This window comes from Scatophagus argus, chromosome 20, assembly GCF_020382885.2.
Source record: "Scatophagus argus isolate fScaArg1 chromosome 20, fScaArg1.pri, whole genome shotgun sequence".
Taxonomy (NCBI): Eukaryota; Metazoa; Chordata; class Actinopteri; family Scatophagidae; genus Scatophagus; species Scatophagus argus.
The window spans coordinates 937,483-960,540 of NC_058512.1; the positions used below are offsets into that span (position 1 = coordinate 937,483).

Sequence of the window (23,058 nt, forward strand, 5' to 3'; positions counted from 1 at the left end):
CACCATTCCCCTTTCAAACAAACAGCCTCCTACGAACCAGCCTGAGAACATGAACCAACATAAACGCTCACGACGTCACCAACGTGCTGTCACTCGAGCTCCTAAAACAGCCCTGTGCTTTGGCAACATCCTGCACCTCACTTACAAGTCAACTGAAAGCAGCACCATGAATGGCCTTGCTGTTTTTGTGAGGAAAATGTTTGTCCAGTGAGCACCCCTCCCTTTGGAAACATGTTGAGAACATTACCACATTACCCAGGAACTGCACCTGGCACCCTCCATGAGCAGCAAAGTAAATTACAGCTCGGCTCCAGCCGACATGAGCTTTGCTGACTTCCCTTTATAAAAATGCTGTTAACTGCTCACAAGTCATCATGATGTATTTCCGATAATCGGTGAAGTCAATGAGCCCTGAGAAAAGAGACGGAGTCAGAGTCGTGGTTTATGTACTGGTTTATTGTCCTTTTGTCTTTGGGTCCCTAAGGTTTTCATGGACTCTGCAATTATTAACAGGGCTCCTGACAGGCAAAGTTGGTCGGATGAACCCAAATTAATTTCTTTGATTGTCTTAAGGAATAGCTTGACACTTTGGGAAATAAATCAACTGTTTTGAAAGCTTAATGATTAACTCCAGCTTGAGAAACAAGTGATTAGCTTTGGTTAGCATAAAGACCAGAGGCAGGAAGAAACAGCTAGCGTGGTTTCAATTTAAGAAATGTGCCTAGTAGCACCTTTTAGGATTTTAGAGAAGCTGTTTCTCCATTTTCAGCCTCGGTGCTAAGCTAATCACCTGCTCGCTGTAGCCTTTTATTTAAGAGAGTGGCGTCAATCTGCATCTCTACATTGTACTAATCAGCGCATTATCATTTCTTCAATCTGTACACAACCGGACATGCTCAGGTGAGGGTTAAAAAATGTCAAACTATTCCTTTTACAAACTGAAACTTTAGGTTGAGCAAGCGATTCTGGAGAATGAGACTCAATAATCTTCTCTTCCTGCATAATCACTCACTCCCTTTTAAATTTGTTTGAGGATCATTTACAATAACTGACCTTGTGTTTACTTCACAGCTGTTTTTAAAATCAACATTTGATTTCCCACATAGTCGTTGGCTAATCATTATAGAAAGTTATTTTTATGAGTGTGTTTGGCAGTTCAGTGATAAGTCTAGTAGACTGTTCAGTGGCGTCAAAGGCGGAGCCAAGTAAAACCTGCACAGGCCCGAGTGGATGACCTAAGCCAGAGTCCAAGTCAGCTGTGACCTTAAACATTGAGCTTACACTTGATCGGTGTGCTCTCTGGTACCCTTACATGGAAGGAGTGCAGGAGTTATTAGCATTTTGAATGTATTGTATTTCTGTCTCATTCAGCAGGCTGGTGCAGGTTGGCTGCAGGCCTGCTGGATCTGATCTGTGCTTTGGAGACAGGTCGGCCGTTGCAGAGCTCAGATAGCAATCAGGGAACCATTTGCTGCCAGGAAAACCAGCTCACTCAGGGCCTGGCGTTGGCCCATTTGTGATCTCAGCACTCCTTACGTTGTGTTCCCTATGCAAACCTTAAGGGGGAGTCAGTTTCTAACTGTTCATCTAAAATTTTCGCCATCTCTTCAGTGTCTTCTGTATGATCCAACGTCACATTTGGAACCTGCCTTAAGTTTAGATTCATGCTCGATTTTAGTGTAGTTTTCGTCATGCCTTTTAAAATCAGAACGTTGGACAAACTGTGGAGGTTGTATGAATGCATACAAAGTCAATGAAAAGATTTGACAAGATGTATTTGTTTTCTACTTGATGTTGTTGAAGTTGTTAAAATGCTTCAACTTAAATGACTCTGCTTCATAAACATATCGAAAATGAGGGAGACTGGAGGGAAATACCCTGAGTTTCTGCTTAGTTTACAGTTCATTCAGTAGCTGAGCTTCAGACAAACTCACACAGACTCTCCTACAGTCAGTCCATGTGTCTGTTGCTGGCTAGCTTACAGCTAGCTAGCTAGCTAGCTAACATCTGTACAGTTGATGAAAGATTGGAAAGGTTTGCATTGGGAGCTGTAGGCTAACACGTTAACGTAGTCACGTATAGAGGGGCTGAGGTCACAGATCACCATAAGAAACTACAGCATGTATCAAAAATAGCAGTTTATCAAGGCGCTACATAGTGTGTGTAGATCAACACAGACAGCTACTTGTAGAAGCTAAGTCATGCTCTGAAGTCTACGATGAAGCCAAACGGAGATACAGCTGCAAAGCTTTTCTTTACTGTCAGCTTGTAGAGCGACTCTGCAGCACAACAATGTTTTCATTCATGCCAGGCATTTTCTGTTGCTGCATAGGATGAGATTTCCTCCTTTAGGCTTCTTCTACATGTTTAGTGCAAAGTTCATATCTTTTTACGACTTTAGCATTTGTGTATTTCTTCCACTGTTGTGTTATGTTTTATGTAAACCAAAGAGACTCGGATAGTTTGACCAAAAGACAAAAAATGATAATGTAAATAATTCTATAGTTTATCAAAAATTGTCATAAACAGAAAGATATTTCTAGATAATAACATTCTACATAGTTAGGAAACAAAACAATGCTAACAGTTGGATGTTCCTTTTTCTTATTCGTTTCAGCACTGATGTTTGGTCCAACACATTTGTATAAAAACATAAAATACTGCACGGTATGATGAAGTACAAAGTACCAATCGTAGCACCTTGTTACATCTGGACAACAAAGGTCAGGTTTGTTGTGCTAGGCTTGTGTTCCTACCTGACGAGTATCACAGGATTTGAGCTTTCTTTCCTTCTTATCGTGTGTTTCCAGCGTCGTGGCTGTGCTGATGTTCTTCCAGGTCTCAAACAAAACCAGATAAGTGCCCAAAGTATTCGTCCAACCACGAGCTGTTTTGCTGCGAAACTCAGCTCAGACGTGTCGTTCGTTGTAAGAAGACATGCCCAGTCCTTTCTTGAATGACAGTATGGCTGTAGCTTAGATCCAACCCCCCACCTCCTTCAAAGGCATTGATTAAATAATATGAACCTTAAATATGTGTAAAGTATCCCTTGCAGAGTATCAGGTCCCACATTACAAAGCAACAACATGACTCTTATCTGACAATAACGTCTTAAGGTTTCCATGAAATAAAGCATCACAGTTTGAATGTGTTTGCTCAATAATCCGAGATCCCCTCCTGTCTCTTTTCACAAGTGTGTTCACTAGTGTATGAATGTGTGTGTGTGTGTGTGTGTTTGCATGCTGTGTTTGCACGTTGTGTGTGTGTGTGTGTGTGTGTTTGTGGCTCAGTTGTGGCCCTTGAAGCAGTACACTCCGTACAGCTTGTGCTTTCTGTCGGGGAAGCCGTTGAACCTCACAGCAGCCTCTGTGGGACTGCAGCGCCGGCGGGGGCGGGAGATGGGATAACGGACGCTGCCATCAGCCAACCAGCCGGCATCGCAGCGGTCGTAGCCCAGCAGCTTCCAGGCGGCGAACATCTGGCCGACCTTTGCGATTTGAGCACCGTCCTTCTGACACGCCCTGACCGCCTCGTCATAGGTTAACTTAGAGGGGTGGATCAGGTAGTAGAACCGACCTGGGAAGAAACAGAGACACAGTCAAATAAGCACAAAGACATCAGGATAGAAAAGCACATTTTTGTTTATTATATTCTACACAGAATATTATAGTACTTGTTAGAAAAAACATCATAGAGCCAACCCAAATTAAAGTAACTGGGCCTTTAACTAGAAGGTTTTTTTCAATTAGTGTCAGGTATTTAAATTCATCCAGGTGTTTTGGCCTCATTTTTGGGGAGCTCTCATGTCATCCATCTATATGAACAGTGAATAACAAATAGCACCAGAACTAATCACTTGTAAGAGAATATTTTCAAGTTGTTTCATTTATACTTTTCATTAGGGCCTGGGACTGAGTGCTTCCTCCACCACTGCTTATCAAACAACGCTGAAGGAGGTCTGAGCCTGCAGCCTGCTGTGCTTTATTGAACTATTGTCTTTGGGGTAGACCCGGTTAAAGGAAGGTAAACACGCAAAGGTCCTTCACCTTTGTAGTGGGACGTGAAGCAGAACACGTCGTAGTGGTTCTTCTCCTTGTCTCTCAGGCCATAGTTGCGAATCCCTGGCACTGTGTTCTTGCCTCCGCAGGGGTCTCTGGGGGTAGTGATGGGATACTGGACCGTGCCGTCACTCAGCCAGCCAGCATTGCACCAGTCCATCTTTCCTCGCCACGCGTCATACAGCTGATCGAAGGACGCCACGATGGCATCCTGGTCCCGACATGCCCGCTCGGCATCATAGAAATTGAGGTTATAGCGACCCAGACGGGGGAAGTAGGGAAAGACAACGCCTACATGGAAAGGCAGGAAACAGATGACCAGCAGTTAGGAGACAAAACTAGCATCTGTCAATTTTGTCTTGGATCGTGTTGGTTTACCTAATGACTTGTCTCGCTGTGTAAGCACAGTCCCTGTCAGGCTGCAGCCAGCACTTCTGGCTTCAGGCAGTCATGGCTGGCAACCCTAGCTGCTCTCAAACATAATGAAGCTGCTCTGACGCTGATGTACACTATGCTTACACCGACTCCTGACTTTGCCCCAAGCAGTCGCTGCCCATGGTGCTAAATTTAGTCTGACTGCAGCCTGTTAGACTCCAATTATTTTTCACACACCTTCTAGGTCGAGGGACACCACCACCGTTCCATCTTCCAGCCCATCAATAACTTCACATTTATATTTCCCATAATCATCCAGGGTGATTTCAGTGATGACCAGAGAGGCGTCCATGGGAGAGGAGCCTTGTAGGTGAACGCGTCCATGGAAACTGCCATAACTCTTTTTGTGATAATCCATGGCAACAAAGACATCCACCTGGACAAAGAAGAGGCATCAGTCCATTGTAAGATGCTACGAAGTGTCCTTTCTACTATTTAGAAAGAAACAGAAAGTGTTTAACTGTTTTTTGAATGATCATATTTGATCATTCCATAACAAACTACAAATTACAGAAAAACTAGCAGAATGTTTCTCTAATTTCATATAAAGTTTAGAAATATCTATAAAAACACATGTACTTTCTAATGTACCTCTTTCAGGTAGTCTGAGGTCAGCTTGGTCCATTTGATCCTCATCTTGCGATTCGGTGCCAGTGATTGGTCCCTTTGGATCTTGCATGGTAAAGTGGCGTTTCCCCCTCGCCTCGACACCACCTTGGATTGTTCTGCCACCACTGAGAGCCGAGGGCCGTTCTCTGCAGCACAGCGACACGGTTAAGAAAAATAACACAATGAATATCAACTACAATTCCTTGTATTGCGTCACTGTATGGCACGTTGATCCCACGTTCTGCATTAAGTTATTTAGCTGGTTATAATTAGTTACATTGTAAGTTTGGTGTTAGCTGTTAAATAGTTGGTTAGCTAGCAGTTAGTTTTTGTAATTGAGCTTTTACTTACTTAGTCATTACGCATAAGTTAGCTATTCATGTTACTGGTGTTAATTAGTTAATTAATTGGTTTTAGGCATTTAGTTTACTATTGTTATTAGTAGTAGTTCATGATTGTTTTAGTTACTAGTTAGCTATTAGTTTGTTCATTCGTTTGTTGTTATTTAGTTTATTTTCAGCTATTTATTGTTTAGTTTTTAGTTAATTGGTTATTATCAGTGTTGGGAAAGTTGCTTCCAAAATGTATTACATGTTACTAATTATTTTATTTTTCTACTACATTACTGTCTGTTGAGTAACGTATCATAGATTCATCGGGGTGATATTGTACGTCTAATGAGGACTCTCTGATTGGTCGGGAGGGGCATGATGGGATTTCAGGTGGACGGCTAACTGACCTGACTTCTTCTTCCCACTAACTCTCTGCACCTCAGCTGTGTTTTCCTTACAGTGTTTTAAATCTTGGCACGTTCAAACAAAGCTTTCATCTGGGGTTACAGATGAGATAGCTCTATCTCGCTGAGCTCACGATCCCCACATAGCAGCCTTATCAGCGAGCCACGGCAGCTCAACAAACTGATAAACTGAGGAAACACTGCAGAGTGAGTGTCACGAACGAAACTCAGGGAAAGACGCCAGAGACGCAGAAGAAGAGGAAGAAAATCTGTGTGACCGCATCACAGAAATAAAGCAAACACACACACAGACACTCACCTGTGACATAGATGGTTCTCGAGTGCTCCAGCTCAGGGTACAGAGTGTCCAAGTCGTTTTCTGCCACGCCGAGTGCGATCAAGGCACAGATCAGCACAGCAATCATCTTCACTCACCAAACTGGAGGTCTGATCACTGCAGAGACACACAGGTCACGTGAGAGCAGGTACAGCACGATGATGACAGGACAGCGTTTCCTTTAGTTATACCACAGAGGAAAAGTTGTTCTGCATGCAGCACAGTTTCTATCTGCAGTGCTGCCCCCCCCTCCTGTAATCACAGAACAGGCTGCATCCTCGTCACTGAGCACATCTGCAGGCGAACACCGAAGCTAAAAATCTCAAGTTGTTGTCCAAATACAAACTGCAAAAAGCCTCAGACTACAGAGGACGTCACACAACAGCAGCACAACAGCAGCACAACACAGCGTGGGTCTGACGTACGCGAGTACCTGCAGGATGTGCTGGGCAGGAAGTATGTCACCCAGCAGAGCGAGGAAGCAGCATGTCAGTCCACAACTTCAGAGGGAGCCTGTGCCACAGTGCAGCGTCACCCCAACCCCCTTCATTCACACACACACACACACACACACACACACACTCTCTCTCTCTGCAGCCCATCCTCTACACACTTCACCATTTTAGTGCAGAGTATTTGTACTTTACATTTTGTGTTATAAATACACATAGAGACTGCCCTCTACAGGTTGAATTTGTGAGTGGCTGATCTGAAGGCAGAAGATGTTTTGAAGATGTTGGAGATGTGGGCTGGTGCAGGCGGTGTCATGGTGAGTAATGAGTTCATCATTTCCTTTCTATATTCATAATATGAAAATAACTGTTGTTTACTACTGATTATTGGAGATTATTGGAGATTATTGGAAAGCAGAATAATTTCCTTGAGAGAAAACATGCATTGAAACCAAATGGGTGTATTCAGAAATAAATAAATATTCAATGCATTTCTATTTTTGGGGGGGATTTTTGGACATTTATCAGACCAAAGAACTCAGTTAATTAACTGAATTAATCTAAAGGATTTTAGCAGCTCTGGACTTCTATACTGTGTGTCTTTTGAGACTTGTGCATGAGTTCACGGTGTGTGTGTGTGTGTGTGTGTGTGTGTGTGAGTGAGGGGGAGGTAGTCATTTGGATTGATCTCTCTTCAAACTCCCCTCCACCCCCTCCACCCTTATCTTCATTCGTTTAGTCCCAAATTGCTGATTCGCTGGCCCCCTCTGCCAGGCGGAGCTCCTGCAGTCAGCAGAAAAACTGCAGCACACACACACACACACTTGTTCCCCCTCCCTGTCAGTACGCACTACAGGACAGGTTGGGGGGGGGGGTGGACATGTCGTTTTTAAAAGAACAAAGACTCTGAGTCAGACTGTCCTCTGTGGGACACGAGGACAGCAGCTGATGTGTGAAATGAGAGCAGAGGAGACAGAGGGAGGTGAAGACAGTGAGACATAATGGAGGTGAAGCAGGCAGGGCAGGAGGTGGAGGAGGCTGGGAGGACTCTGCAGCAGAACTGATGCAGGGCGGCCGGAGCTTCAGGCTCCATTAGCAGAACTGTGATTCATTTACTCAGCTCATGTACTTAAACTACAATTCTGAAGTATCAGTACCTCACCTGAGTAGCCCCATTTCATCACATTCGTATTTTTACTCCACTGCATTCATCTGATTCACGAGTCACGCAGTTTAGCTGTGTATTCTGTAGGTGGTGTACCCTCCACATCACCTGGTGTTAACCGTAAACACATGCAGCTGTTTGTGACAGAGAACTTACACATGGACATCATCAGTGTGTGTGTGTGTGTGTGTGTGTGTGTGTGTGATCTCTGGACCCACACACACACACAGAGCAGTGAGTCAGAGTGTCCTCCTGAGTGACAGCATTCCTCAGCATCCATCTGTGTGCAGGGTAAACAAGGCCAAGTCTTTACAGGCCAGGTGTGTGTGTGTGTGTGTGTGTGTGTGTCACGTATTTGTCCTCAAACAGCAGGTTGACGGCTCCTGTCATAGTCACGTATGAGGACATACCACGCAGTAGCAGCTTGTGTCTGCAGAGGAGCCCAGCAATTACACTTCTGAAGTCATTGTGTCAGTGTTATATTTCAGTGTTAACATATTCACAATCTTCACCTAAGAAAACAAAGCTACAGCGTAATAAAGTACTCCATCAGAGTAAGTATTAACAGTAAAATCTAAGCACTTCTGTAAAAATACTCAAACTCAAATTCAAACATTTGCACACTTCCTGTAACAAACTATTGCCAGCAAGTGGGTCCACTAAGTGTCAGATTATTATACTTAATAAAAATGTCCTCAAACTTAAAATCACGTGACTTTCCAGAACTAACTGAACACTGCAAATAACATCCGTCTTAACAAGCCTTTCACTTTCACTCATGTTCAGCCGCGCAGAAAACAAGACCAGCAGAAGACATCGGTGGACGGGCTGAGCTCAGAGCCCGTTATTGGTTAAGACCGAAGAAGTCTGAAGAAATCTTTTGTCCCGCCGTGGGACTCCTCCCAGTCCCTGAACGTTATGAGTGAGAGCACAAACACATGCATTCACAAATACAGTCCTGTGATGAAGGAACTTTATTTTGAAAGGTCAGCAGTGTGCATGTGTGTGCATGTGTCTACCTGCATGTGCTGGCACATGTGTGACAGACTCATTCTAATCATTAAAATGCCAGGTGTGGACAGGCTGTTAGACTTACATTACATGCAGTTTTCATTTTAAAAACTGCTGTAGGACATTTATACTTTGAAGACAAAGAGGCCACACATTTTGGCAAAGCTTAAATATATTGAGTCATTTTTTGGCAGGAAACAGGAGCATATTATCAATGTTTTCACAAGCACAAGGAGGGTCAACCCAAACAGAAAAGCTTCAACACTGAGGTCAAATAAACTGAACAGACGACTGTGGCCTCATTTATTTTAATAGGTATGATAAGTGCATGATTCTTGGTCGATCTCCAGCAGGTAAATACTTGAGGTGGAAGTGTTTACGTGTGATGAATCCTAAGTGCAGGACCTCCGGTGTTTTGGCAAACCTCGAACATCACACATTCACAATTATGAGGAGAGAACAAATGTCTCGAGTTAAAGCATCACAGAGACAAGCCTCTGGCACTCACTCAAAGTTTCCATCCCTTGTTTGGTTATCCTCTTTTCTTTAGTCTCCACCGTTTCTCTCGGTCTACACAGTAAAGTGTTCCATTAGATGTCCTATGACCTCTGAACTCCAACATGAAAACTAATCTAAACATTTTTACAGTTTTTCAAACATGACGAGGATCTGGATGAGCTTTGTTGAGTCTGAGAAAATAACCGTGAAGCCAGTTTGGAAGGTGTTGCAGGCTGGCATCATCAGGTCAGTGATGCTCGGTCCAACACCATTCACGTTCCCCTCAGGATGAATGGTATTAACTCTGCTGTTCATGATGATGTAGCGCCATCATCAGGTTAAACCTTTAATGTGTACTTTACTTATTTACTCTTTATGAGTAAATGCCTGCAAAACTGAACCTTTTGTTCATAATGCTAACTAGCAAATGTTTGCATGCTAAACATGCACATTAGCATGTTCACTGTGAGCATGTTAGCATTTAGCTGAGGCTCAGAAAGTTGCAAGTGTGGCTGCAGATGCTCTGTCTCGTTTAATGTGACTCTCACAAGTCTTTGTGGAAACGCAGCACTCGTTTCAGTGCACCCTGTAGCCTGGCAGGTGGCAGGTCCGTTGTTTGTCGACCATACCAGCCTGATTTCAGCATGTAGGACCTGCTGACTGGCCAACCACCTTTTTCTTTTCCAGTATATCTGCACGATGTTCCATCATGTTGAAGACACTGTCACGGTTTCTCGGAAATCATCTTGATGTAGTAGGTGTTGGTGATGTGGTGCATTAACCTGCTGGCAGTTCTCCTTTGAAAATCTATCAGCTGTCCCAGTGAAGAAGCACACCTGCTCTGCTGTTCTGTTATCATGTATTCCAAGAAAACACACCTACAACCCACCATGACACCACCTGCACCAGCCCACATCTGCAACATCTTCCAACAGGTTTCTTGTTGTGTTCAGAGCTTTTTCGGCCTTGCCCGAGAAACATTGGCCTAATCAAGAATTCTGAAGCTGTGATCTAGAATCACCTGGTAACATCTGAGAAAACCAGCCACCTCATTAGAATCCAGATTTAATTACTTTTAGACCAGCGACTGCACGAAAGCTGCCTTGTGCTTTGGCCTCAGCTGATCAGCTTGCCAAGTTTGCGTTGTTCTAGAAATAATCCAATCAAAAACAAAACACATCATCTGTAAACTAGAAATCTAATCAGCAGAGCATCTGTTTCTTCTCCACGTCTTCAAAACATCTTCAAAACAGTCGGTCCAAAAGTCACTGACGCCTTCAAACTTAAAGCTGCAGCCACATGAGTCAAGCCTTGAAGGAGGTAACCACTCGGCGTTGCATCTTGTTTACTTGAGCTCAGATTAATAACAAAAAAGGATTCAAGTGCAGTGGATAGAAACCATCAGAGACTTCATAAAAATCTCCAAGCGACCGCAACTCCTCCCCCATACGATCCCATACGAAGTCCACTGTAACTCAGCACCTTTTATCAGCCCACAAGTCAGCTGGCTAATGTACAATACTAAGTAGATCTGTCTGTATAGATTTTTTGATACTTTAGGACTACCAACCCTCAACAGCCCTTTGAGACTAACTGAGGCTCCCCATTGCCATAGGTCATAGGTCAAAAATGTTAAAGATCTGAATTCTTTAGAGTCAGAATACTTTACTGATCCCTGGGGGAAATTGGGGTTTAATTTGATCTGAGGATCAACAACCAAACCAATCAGTTAGTCTTCATCTTTAAAGGGGGACAGGAAAACTAGTCTATTAGTCTCTATTAATCTTTGTGTTTCTTGTTCAAGTTTTCTGATTTGAATGTTATCTCTAAAAGAACAGCAGACGTAATGTAATACCTGCCTCGATTTAACTTCAGTGTGATGCGTCCATCAGTATTCCCTGATTGGACATTTTCAGCTTAAATCAGATGCAGCGACTATCGCTATCAGTTTCTACATTTATCAGTTTTCTGCCAACATTTCTCAGGGTAACAAAGACACGGAGACGAGCTGGTTTGATGTTCGTCTGGTTATCTGCTGATGAAGAGCAGCACTCAGCTGCTTCTTTGTGGCAACACCAGAAATCTAAAATCCTGTCATTTGATTTTACAAACAAATGAAACAAATAAGACACTGACACAAGATTAATCACCAAACATTTCCCAACACATATTTTCCTAAATGACTCGCATCTTCAGCAGTGGAACGTGGAGAGTAAAAACCTGCGAGGGCCTCTCCACAGTGTGTGTTTATGTGACGTCAGGGGCCACAGCAGCTCTCGGGGCCGAGCGGGCGGTCAGATAAGCGAAGCGTATGGATTCCATTACACGCATGTCTTACTGACGTTAACTCTGATTTATGTTAAGAAAGAACATGATGTCAAGCTGTGTATTGTGTTTCTGTCTCAGTTGTGTCAGGGAGGGGAGGTCTCAGTTAAAAAGATTTTGATTTTCCTTTAAAGGGGAAGTCCAACCCAAGTCTCCCTAAGCGAGACTCGTGTTTCTGGTTAAACTAAAATATTTAACTCTTTAACAAAAAGGTCTCGTTTTGGTGAGTATGAATCATTTAAACAGCAGAATATAAAGAGCCCGGGTTTAAAACTGCCGGAATTCACCTTTAAGAAGTAGAATGTTCCAGTGTTTACTTTGGTCATTTATTCCTGTGTTTTTGTATGTTGTCCATTAAATCATTCAGTTGTGTCCAGCTTTGTTCCACAACGCAGGTCGTCCACTAATGAGGTTCAGTCCCCAGCTTTACGAACCCCAGTCGACTGGTCGGTGGCCTTCAGTGATCACTTCCTGTAACTGGTATGTGTGTGTTAGCGGTCTACAGCCACGCCAGCAGCACACTGAGGCTGTGCTTTGAGTTAAATGCTAATGTCAGATTGCTAACACACTGACAGATTGGCAGACCATTTCTTGGTTTAGCTGATAGCGTGTGATGTGAATGTCATCAGTTCTGCAGGTGTTTGGTCCTGAACCAAAGGGCACATTCATAGGATGGATGTGAATTCGACGATCCGACTGCGGCTGGACGGTTTGATGGTGTAAATAGCAGGAGCGACGGCGGGCCCTTTAACGTGCTGCTATCTGAGTGGCCAAACCCTGCTGCTGTTCAGAGCTCTGGAGAACATTGGAGCTCACGCTGACACTCCTGTTCCACCGATAAGACGTCACCCCGAGTGTCACTGCAGAGGTTCAAACAGTCGACACTTTTCTTTTTTGTCAGGCTGCCTGTAAGCGTAAAAACAAGGCTATAAAAAGAAATGAAATTCTGTGTCAATCCTCTGCAGTGAAGCCGCCCTCTCACCAGCATGGAGACCTCCTCCCTGAAACCAAACATGGACCCGAGTGTGCAGGTATTTCCTCCTACTTTGAGCTGCTCTCCGCCTGACGTGAACTGAGGCAGGAAAGACGCCACATTCAGCATCTGAGCAGGAACACCCTGATGTAACAGGTGAGGCGGCCTGCCAAACACCAAACACAACGCTTGTGACAGCTTGTATGTATTTGTATGTGGGTGGGGTAGGAAGTGATGGGTGGGGTATTTACTGTACACACAGCCTGGAGTAGTCACAAATAGCTCAGTTTCCTCGTTGCACAGCACATATGTTTTCCTCAGTGGTTAAAGCGGTGGGTTCAAACCGGTCCGATACCTGGCGGCCGACACGTCACCGTCACACCACCGCGGCTGCCACAAAGAGGCCTCAGTCCAGAGCACAGTGGCTCTGTCGGTCGGCTGGCCCGTTAGCAGCGAGAGCGGGAACGAAGCTTAAAGGCTTGAACATCCAATCAGGAAGCTCCGTGAATTTCTGACAAAACACAGGAAGCTGTTTTGCAACTAAAGCTGTCAGATGTGAAGTAAAAAGAGCTGGTGATATTTCTGTAAAGTGGTCATGTATCTGGCTGCAGTTGTCTTCACCCGAGATGTTCAGCTGCTGTTTCTGAAGATAAACGAGCTTGTTTTGTTCTCAGAGAGGTTACGCGTCTCCATCCTAAAACCTTTGAACTTGTCAGCCCAGCAGCAGCGGCACTCAAACGTTGTACGATATATGACGCTTAAAGGAGCAGATAAACTCCACCGTCAGCCTTCACCCTCCTCACACCTCTCACCTCTGTCCTCACCCCATCCTTCCCCGCTGTGAGAAGCTAATTTACGACTCCTCTGTCTGCCTGGACCCTGAGCAAAACCATACAGTGACAAGTTAATCTGGCTCTTCATCCCGGCGGGGCTGCGGTTGTAAAGGAGGCGGCTGTAGATGTCTGGAGGTGAGAGGGGTGAAAGCTGGAGGTCAGAGGTCAGCGCTGGTCACAGGCAAATGATATTAAACGGGTAAATACTCTGAGCTCGGGGGTTGTGCCTCATTTCCTCTCCCTTATGGGTTTCTTGCTTTCTAAACAGAGTAAAATTGGGATAAAACAAGTTCAAGATGGATTCACTATCCTTTGAAGGCCACTCGGTTTAACGTGGTTGAGAAAGACCAAAGATAAAGCGGAGGTGATTAGCTTATAGCTTAGCATAAAGAACAGCTAACCTGGTGTGTTTTATTAACACATTTAAAGCTGCAGGCTAACTTTGTTTACTGAAGCTCTCACTTCATATCACGTTCACGAAACGTTCCTGCACCGACTCATAACTGGTCCAGTCCACTCAGCGTGTGTGAAGACAAGATGGCACCGTGTTGGCGAGACAAAGGCTGATCGATCGTCCTGATCAGATACCTGCCGCCTCACGTTCGGACGCGTTTGGACGAGGTGCGTCTTTGCTCGCAGACAAACACGTGTGCAGGTTTTTCTGAGAAGTCTGCTAATGTTTTCAGCTTGAGTAAAGGCTGTTGCTTCAGTTTCACTGAACAGGGGAAAGTTAAGTTCATGTTTGCTGCATAAATATGGCAGCAAAAACATCCTCACACACACGCGTGCACACACACACACACACGCACACACACACACACACACAGTGTTTAGGGAACTTTTGCTTTCAAGCTGCAGCCAGCAGACGACAAACACATTACTCAACATGACAGAAACGTCCATTCATGAGCCAAATAAGGAGACCTCTACTTCATTAACACTCACATATAGAAAGAACACACGCACACACACACACACACACACACACACTTAACCTCATTCAACCTGTTGTGTCCTGATCAGATTGAAGTCGACTGTGCGTGTGTGTGTGTGTGAGAATAAACCTCCACCTTTTCATCTGGGGGGTTGACACTGCGTGTGTGTGTGTGTGTGTGTTGGGTGGGTGAGTGGGTGCAGGGGTAATGGGTGGGGGTCAGGGTGGAGCCGCCCAGTCTAAGCCAGCACACACAGAGGGGTTGTTGCTCACAGACCCTCGATGTTCTCGGCTCTAAATCACTCGCCAAACAATCTGGTCGACCTCAACTATGAAAACTTTGACAAACACGATGAGCGCGACAAGCGGATCACCAAACCTCAGCTCATTGACGCAGTTTCACACTCGACTGGAGGCCAATGAGTCAATCAAAACCAAAATATGTCGAAATAATTTCAGATATTCACTCTGGCAGACTGACTGCATGAGATGCTGTTGCTGGTTTTAATCTGAGGACTTAAAGGAGCAGTTCAACATTTTGGGAGACTTTTGCTGAGAGGAAGACGTTCAGACTCGACACCATGAAGCCACAGCAGAGGGTTAGCTTAGCTTAGCACAAAGACTGGAAGCAGGGGGAAACAGCTAGCCTGCTCTGCCCTCAGCAGGAAGTCACTGGCAGGCTGCACAGCTTGTTGTTTTTGTGATATAAAGAGTAAACGGTAATCAGAGAGCTCCAGAGGTGCTTCTCCTGGTAAAAGGAGGACCTCTATGATATAGAAATAAGTAAAAATCCTGTGTTCAAAGTTTTACTCAAAGTATTGTCACATCGGTCCATAAATACTGCACTGTAGTACTGCTGTAGTACTGGATTATTATGGATAAACTGAGTTAACCAACTGTTTGTTCATTAACTGATCGTGATGCTTTGCATGTAAATAACGTGATAATAAAGCAGCTAAAGCTGTCAGGCTCTTCAGCACACTTCACATCCATTCAGTCTCAGCCCCTCAAGTCCTGCTCACAAAGTGGTCTGCCCAGCTCACATGAGAAAAGATTTGTTTACAACCACCAGGACAGCAGTGGCGCATCAGCTGTTTCTGCTCTGCGTCGGATCAAACTGTGAGCCAAATCACTAAAGTTAACATAACAATGCACCTTTTCAATAAAACCTGATAAAAGAACCGCGTGCTTCCCTCGCTCCAACGAGCAAACGGTGTGACATCTCGTGTGTGTGTTGGTATCAGGAGTAAACCTCGTACTGTACCTGTCAGCGCGCTGCGGTGAAGCCTGAGCTCTCCGGCGGTCCAGATGCGGAATGAAGCGCACGTCAAGGTGGAACCAAACTGGCGCTGTGGATGGCACAGACGCACTCCCGCCTGCTCCTGTGTGTGAGTGAGTGAGTGAGTGAGTGTGTGTGAGTGAGTGAGTGTGTGAGTGAGTGAGTGAGTGTGTGTGTGTGTGATGAGAGGAGTCTGCGCTCTGACGCACGCAGGTGAAATTAAATGCAAAACTGCGGGAAACTCCGGTGAAATCCGCAGGTTTTATGTCCAGGTGTTTTTGTCGGAAATAAGCTTTAACAAACACGCCGAAGCTGAAGTGGGTCTGCGGTGTTCGGGTTTTTGTTTCGAGCCTCAAACAGAGGAGGTGCCCCTCGACTCCTGTTGCTCCTCCTGCCTGCCCACAGTCCGATAAAACGTTGCGTTTAAAGTCCGTCTGTTCCAATAAAATGCTCCTATTTGCCATCAAAGTATGAACAGGTGTGAAACTCAAAGGGTCCACTTTATAACTCACTTTAATCTCAAATCAAAGGATGTAAAATCATCACGTCTGGAGTGAAAGTGAGTTTATTTATTCTGAACTGAAGAAAACTAAGACAGTGACAATGATGTAAGCAGCAGGGCCGTAGACAAATTGAGGTCCAAGCTGCCTCGGCCCCCCACCCCCCCCCACACCCCGCGACCAGATTTATGAACATTATGCATTTTAAGCCTTTCACTTGACGCTGTTTGTGTTTTATGAGTTTTGGATGTGCAGGAAAAGACGAAATCAGGAGGTGGTGTTCGTTGTCTTTGTCATGTGACCTGCTGTCTCAGTTTGGTTGGGTTTTGGATGAGATCATTATGTTACATAGCGTTGACATTTTACATTGTATGGCATGTCCGCAGGGCGGCACGGTGGTGCAGTGGTTAGCACTGTTGCCTCATAGCAAGAGGGTTCCAGGTTCAAATCCCGGTCTGGGCCCTTCTATGTGGAGTTTGCATGTTCTCCCTGTGCCTGCGTGGGTTTTCTCTGGGTTCTCCAAAAACGAATTTTGGAGATACGTTTTTTTCACGGGGCAGCGATGATACATGACCTACGTTAAGACAGGCTGATGCTGACTTTTGATTTCAAAGTCCTGCATTTGTTGGACCCACCCACCACGTCAGCTGACATTTTCTGTGACATTCACGTCTAAGAAGACACGTGAAAATCAAAGCGTGTTGCGACTTCAGACGCTGGCCTGTTCTTCGTCTGCCAGGGGAAGCTCTTCCTGTGTCTACGTCGAGGTAATCAGGACCAGTTCCAGGCTGTTGGGCTGTTCAGACGAGCCTCACGCTGCGGGGAGCGTTTCCCAACACCGAGGATTAATTCACCCCAATCATCACATCCCCCTCCGTCCATCCATCTCCGCTTATCTCCTCCTGCCTCACCGTCTCCTGATAGATGATTTTATATTCACAGCACGCCCAACCTTCTCTCCTCGGTCGCTTCACATGTGTTGTTTCAGGCTCATTACAGTAAGAGAAGGTTTAAGACTGAACGGGCACACGGCCAGACGTAGAACATTTTATTCTCGCAGCTCGTCGGGGTCATCGAGGACATTAACTGAAATACTTCATGAAGAATCGAACATCAGAAATAAAACATGCACATTAATATGGAAGCTGTGATCCTTCTGGTTTCCTCTGGAGAGACTTAGTCAGTATTCAGCCTCGTGTCAATGCTGCTTGTTAAGACAAAATAAGATTTGTTTAAGTCCAGGATGCTGTGAATGTGCAGGACTTGGGGTTCCGGGCTGTAAAGCCAAACGAGCTTCATGCTTCAGTCCTGTTCGCTCTGCTTAAAGTGCACCTTTAATTGCACCGTCGTCGCGGTCAGCGAGCTTTAGAGCAAAAGGTTAAAGTAATAAACAGCTGAAAAGGTCGCCGCTCGGGCTGCGGGCTGAAACGGCTCAGCGAGAGGTTCGTGTCACGGAGTAAATCTTGTCATGAACTTAATGAGTTTTAATGAACTGAGTTCGACCTGCAAGCTGAGCAACAAACCTTTGGTGGCCAAAACTATGTGGACACTCAAACGTTACACCTGGATGGTTTCAGGCTCTTCACCAGGAACTGGCTGCAGAGATCTGGTGTAGCCAGGGACTCAAGTACTACACTAAAGTACAAATTCAAGTACTAATACCTCAGCTGTGTGCAGTGCATGTTGGACAGGAGGTCTTTGTACCCGCTCGGGGTGGAGTTCTGGGTTTAATGACATGAACACACATGCCAAACACTGAGACTTTAACGCGCTGCAGCCCCTCCCCAACATAACTTAAATGACTTGTGGCTCATTCACAATTCATGGAGTGGAGAACAAGAAGTGTTTTTGTATTTATTGTCCACACTTCTTATTTTACTTGCTTGCTGTTGTGTTTACTTATTCTGAGATAAGTCAGCTTCTTAAAGCCTGTGATTTGCATATTTAGTCTGATTTAATTCTTGACGATTGCACACACTATGTTCAAACTCAAAGACAACAACAAACTCCTTTGGAGATAAAACATTTTGACTGTTAAAAGAGAAACTGAAGCAGTTCACTCAGTTTTCATGATCTATGAAAATATCCTGAGATCACAGATCCAGACCTGTTGAACCTTCTCATCCAAAAGTGAGATCCAATCAGCTGAACATGACTTCATGTTTGATGTTCACTGTCAAAGCTCTCAGTGCAGCCTTTAGCAAACTGTGACTCTGCAGGTTTGGCCTTAGAAGAACCTGCTGATGATTTTAATCCAGCTCTGAAGAGCTGAGAAATCCAGACTCGTGACGGATCGTCAGCAGTCAGACTAACTCACTGATGGCAGACCTGGTGCAGACCTGGACGTGGAGTCGAGCTCCTGAACAGACCGACTCTGTCAGAGTAAAACACAGAGGCTGCTGTCTGAGGCTGAAGGTCTGCACCTTCCTCCGCCCTGCCCCCCTCCGGCTCCAACAGCCCAGCCCACACACATATGCTCACATGTGGCCTCCTCAAAGAGCTGCTTCTGTGCTGCCTGCTGGTTCTGGAGAAGGTAAACACTCGCTCGGCTCATTGAGGCCTCTCCTCGTGTTCACCTCGGCAACAAGGGCTGAGTTCAAGGTTAGTCTGTCGGGGGAGAGGAGGCATGAAACGCCGCCTCCGCCTGATGGCTCTGATGGAGTTCAAACACAGGACGGCAGCAGGCAGTTTCACTGACCTCATGTGTACTTTTAATGTCCACGAGTTCGATGGACAGATGAAGCCATGCAGGACTCAGTCGCTCTGCTGGTCCGCTGTGATCCCGACTGAAACATCTCGATGCTCGTCAGATGGACTGGATCTGGATCGTCCTCTGTGAATCCATTACACATTCCTGCACATCACCCAGTTACACTCTGTCACACAGTTTTCCCTAACCATGTTCTGAAAACTAGTTTTTGACTTTTATTCTTTGTATTTTTCTAATTAGAACTCAGTGTGAGATATCTCGAAAACTGTGCGAATGAAATCACTTTTTTCTCAAATTTGTGGGCCATGAAAATGAAGCTTGTTTGTTTAAAATCTGTCACACCCAACTTTTCTTCACAATAAGCTTCAGTGCACTTGAGGGAGATGATGTTCCACAGCTGGGTGTGACTGGTTATCACACTGAGGGTTTAACACACAGATTTTTGCCCCTTTGTTTTTGGATCGTTGATAAGAAAAAGCAGCAGGGAAGAAGAAAACGTCGCAGTCGCACGTTAGGCCATCAGACAACATAACTGAGTTTGTTGTGCAGTTGATGTCACGTCTTGACTGACCGGAGGGACAGGAAGTTCGGGGGATAAAACGAGTCAGAGCGATCTGGGAGGACCGAGTCCTTCCTGTGGTGAGATACCACCTTTCTGTCAGCCTCTATCTCAGCACACACATGTGAAGCAGGAGACTCAGTGGGAGATAAGCAGAGACCCGGCGGCACCGACTTCACGCTGGACTCTGTGGGAAATACTCGATCCTGATGAGAAGGATGCTGTGGGTCAGCAGGGGAGGAAGACCTTTGAAGAGACCAAATTTATGTGGACAAAGTGGGTTGGCAAACAGCTCTGCAAAATGGTTTCAGAAACATCATCTGTCTTAGATAGATAGAAAGATAAGAACTTTATTGATCCCGCAGAAAATTGTTGTGTCAGGGTTGCAATACAAAGAAGCATACATAAGTAGAAAGTAATTTTCCCACACAATATAATAATATATACAAAAATAACAGAGTATATTGTATATACATGAGAAACAGATAGATAACGGCAGATAAGGTGCAGAATGGGAACAGATAAGGTGCGCATACAATCTTAAAGTGTTAACTGTAGTGCAGGTTAAATTGTTTTATCCTATGAGTCCGATAGCCACAGGGAGGAAGGACTTCCTGTGGCGTCCTGTGGAGCACCTCGGTGGTCTCAGTCTATGACTGAAGGTGCTGCAGTAGGATTCCAGTGTGGCCTGCAGGGGGTGGGACTTGTTGTTTAGGATGTTGAGCAGTTTCCTCAGCATCCTCTGCTTCTACTCAGAAGTAAAAACATGCCTGAAGTAAAAATTTCAAGGTGAAAGTTCAGAAATGTTCCAGTGTTGTCAAAGCAAGAATATTTTTTATGAATCTGTACCCTGAGGGTTTGAACAAGAACAGATCCAACATGTGCTGGAAGCATCGGGCAGACCAGCCCGTCTCTCCAAAACTCTGCAGGTCACACCAAAACTATGTGGATGGACAACCAACCCACTGGAAGCATGTGACTGGTTACCTGTCATCACTGTTACCTGTGCAGGCTTCCTCATGTCAGAAAACATCAGAATGTAAAACAAAAGTAATCACGGTCAGTTAAACAGACAAAAGAGAAAACAGACTCTTTGGATAGATCACATAATAACCTGAATGACTGGTTTATGTCTTTCATGTCCTGTATTTGGTATTAAGAGCCTTGAGCAGAGACAACACAGTTAAAACATCCCAAATGGCCATCAGTGTAACAGAGTGGTGTCATTTTAAATCAGACACATCATGAACGTGTCATGTGAAATACTTCCTTGTTCCCTCCCCTTCAGATCTACAGTTTGAAGATGGGTGGAACCAACATGGTGGTGAGGTGCAGGAGCTGACAGGCCTCGTTCACTGCAGAGACACATGTTGTTTAGATCAGAGCTCAGACTGGTTTCACTTTTGATGAAAGTGAAAGTCAGACAGTCGTTGAGCTGAGAGGTGAAATGGCACAGAATTCAGGTCAGCTGGACCACGAAACCTTCTGTTGTTCGATCTGTCTGGATCTACTGAAGGATCCGGTGACGATTCCCTGTGGACACAGCTACTGTATGAACTGTATTAAAACCCACTGGGATGAAGGGGATGAAAGGAGAATCCACAGCTGCCCTCAGTGCAGGCAGACCTTCACACCGAGGCCTGTCCTGATGAAAAACACCATGTTAGCAGTTTTAGTGGAGCAGCTGAAGAAGACTGGACTCCAAGCTGCTCCTGCTGATTCCTGCTATGCTGGACCTGAAGATGTGGCCTGTGATGTCTGCACTGGGAGAAAACTGAAAGCCCTCAAGTCCTGTCTGGTCTGTCTGGTCTCTTACTGTGACAAACACCTCCAGCCTCACTATGATGTGGCTCCTCTAAAGAAACACAAGCTTGTGGAGCCCACTGAGAAGCTCCAGGAGAACATGTGCTCTCGTCATAATGAGGTGATGAAGATGTTCTGCCGTACTGATCAGCAGTGTATCTGTTATCTCTGCCCTGTGGATGAACATAAAGGCCACGACACAGTGTCAGCTGCAGCAGAAAGGACTGAGAGGCAGAGAGAAGTCGAGGTGAGTCTACAAAACATCCAGCAGAGAATCCAGGACAGACAGAAAGACCTGAAGGTGCTTCAACAGGAGGTGGAGGCCATCAGTCGCTCTGCTGATAAAGCAGTGGAGGACAGTGAGAAGATCTTCACTCAGCTGATCCGTCTCATGGAGAAAAGAAGCTCTGATGTGAAGCAGCAGCTCAGATCCCAGCAGCAAACTGAAGTGAGTCGAGTCTTGGAGCTTCAGGAGAAGCTGGAGCAGGAGATCACTGAGCTGAAGAGGAAAGACGCTGAGCTGAAGAAGCTCTCACACACAGAGGATCACACCCAGTTTCTACACAACTACCCCTCACTGTCAGCACTCAGTGAGTCCACACACTCATCCAGCATCAACATCCGTCCTCTGAGACACTTTGAGGATGTGACGGCTGCTGTGTCAGAGCTCAGAGACAGACTACAGGACGTCCTGAGGGACACATGGACAAACATCTCAAAGGCTGAAGTGGATGTTTTACCATCAGGACCAGAACAAAATACCAGAGCTGACTTCTTAAAGTATTCACATGAAATCACACTGGATCCAAACACAGCACACACACTGCTGTTATTATCTGAGGGGAACAGAAAAGTCACAGTAATGAATCAACCTCAGTCTTATCCTCATCACCCAGACAGATTCACTGTCTGGTCTCAGGTCCTGAGCAGAGAGAGTCTGACTGGACGTTGTTACTGGGAGGTGGAGCGGACAGGAGGAGGAGTTTATGTAGCAGTCGCATACAAGAACATCAGCAGAGCAGGGGGGTCGAATGAATGTGGATTTGGATTAAATGACAAATCCTGGTCGTTACGTTGTTACACAAACAATTATGAGTTTTCTTACAACAACATCAAAACTCCTGTCTCAGGTCCTCAGTCCTCCAGAGTAGGAGTGTACCTGGATCACAGAGCAGGTACTCTGTCCTTCTACAGCATCTCTGAAACCATGACTCTCCTCCACAGAGTCCAGACCACATTCACTCAGCCTCTCTATGCTGGACTTAGACTTTACTGGCCTTTTGGAGCCGCTGCTGAGTTCTGTAATACTGAAAATATTAAACTGAAATAGACAGAAGTCACAAAAAGCTGTAGGATTTAGTGACACCTAGTGGTGAATCGACAACTAACCGCAGACCAGCTGGACTCCCCCTCCTTTGGCCACTTCTAGCAGTTTAAGAATTTAAACGCATTTGTTTTGTTTCTGTGTTTGTTGCTAAGAGCAGAGATCACCTGTCTATCTAACACTGTAAAACTAATTAAGGAGATCATTCATTATGTGCTTGTACACAGCTGAGATTCTGGTCTGATTGTGTGGATGAAACGTGAACACATGAAATCACTGACCGATTGAACGGACTTTACGGACGGGACGTGTGAACAGAATGCGTGTTCACTCTATGAATAAACAAACATGTGCCAAGCTTTTTCTTTTTGTCTTCATTCCAGAGAATCATAAAAGCTGATGGAGAAAACAGCTCTTAAATCTCAAAGCCAGACTTGTCTCTGTTTTTTCCCAGTAAGTATCAAAAGTAAAAGTACTCATTCGTAGTACACAGAAACAAAGATTAAACGTGACATTA

The 23,058-nt window shown here is 45.1% G+C and overlaps 2 protein-coding genes across 4 annotated transcripts; one reads left to right on the forward strand and one right to left on the reverse strand.

The window, feature by feature from the left end:
* Positions 1-435: 435 nt before the first annotated feature.
* Positions 436-16,054, reverse strand: LOC124051965 (hyaluronan and proteoglycan link protein 1-like). Of its 3 annotated transcripts, none has more exons than XM_046375794.1 (6): positions 15,631-16,054; positions 6,158-6,292; positions 5,085-5,248; positions 4,671-4,869; positions 4,047-4,349; positions 436-3,576 (listed from the first exon to the last, which is right to left on the reverse strand). In XM_046375794.1, exons 2-6 carry the CDS (start codon positions 6,261-6,263, stop codon positions 3,287-3,289), a joined length of 1,062 nt encoding a protein of 353 aa, XP_046231750.1. In that variant the 5' UTR covers positions 6,264-6,292; positions 15,631-16,054; the 3' UTR covers positions 436-3,286. The 3 variants fall into 3 exon arrangements, with proteins under 3 accessions (XP_046231750.1, XP_046231752.1, XP_046231751.1); XM_046375796.1 differs by lacking the exon at positions 15,631-16,054 and adding an exon at positions 6,609-6,740; XM_046375795.1 differs by lacking the exon at positions 15,631-16,054 and having other exon boundaries at positions 6,158-6,581.
* Positions 16,055-20,830: 4,776 nt separating this feature from the next.
* Positions 20,831-22,914, forward strand: LOC124051771 (tripartite motif-containing protein 16-like). Its single transcript, XM_046375435.1, has one exon. The coding sequence runs from the start codon at positions 20,862-20,864 to the stop codon at positions 22,545-22,547; it is 1,686 nt and encodes a 561-aa protein (XP_046231391.1). The 5' UTR covers positions 20,831-20,861; the 3' UTR covers positions 22,548-22,914.
* The last annotated feature ends 144 nt before the right edge of the window (positions 22,915-23,058 follow it).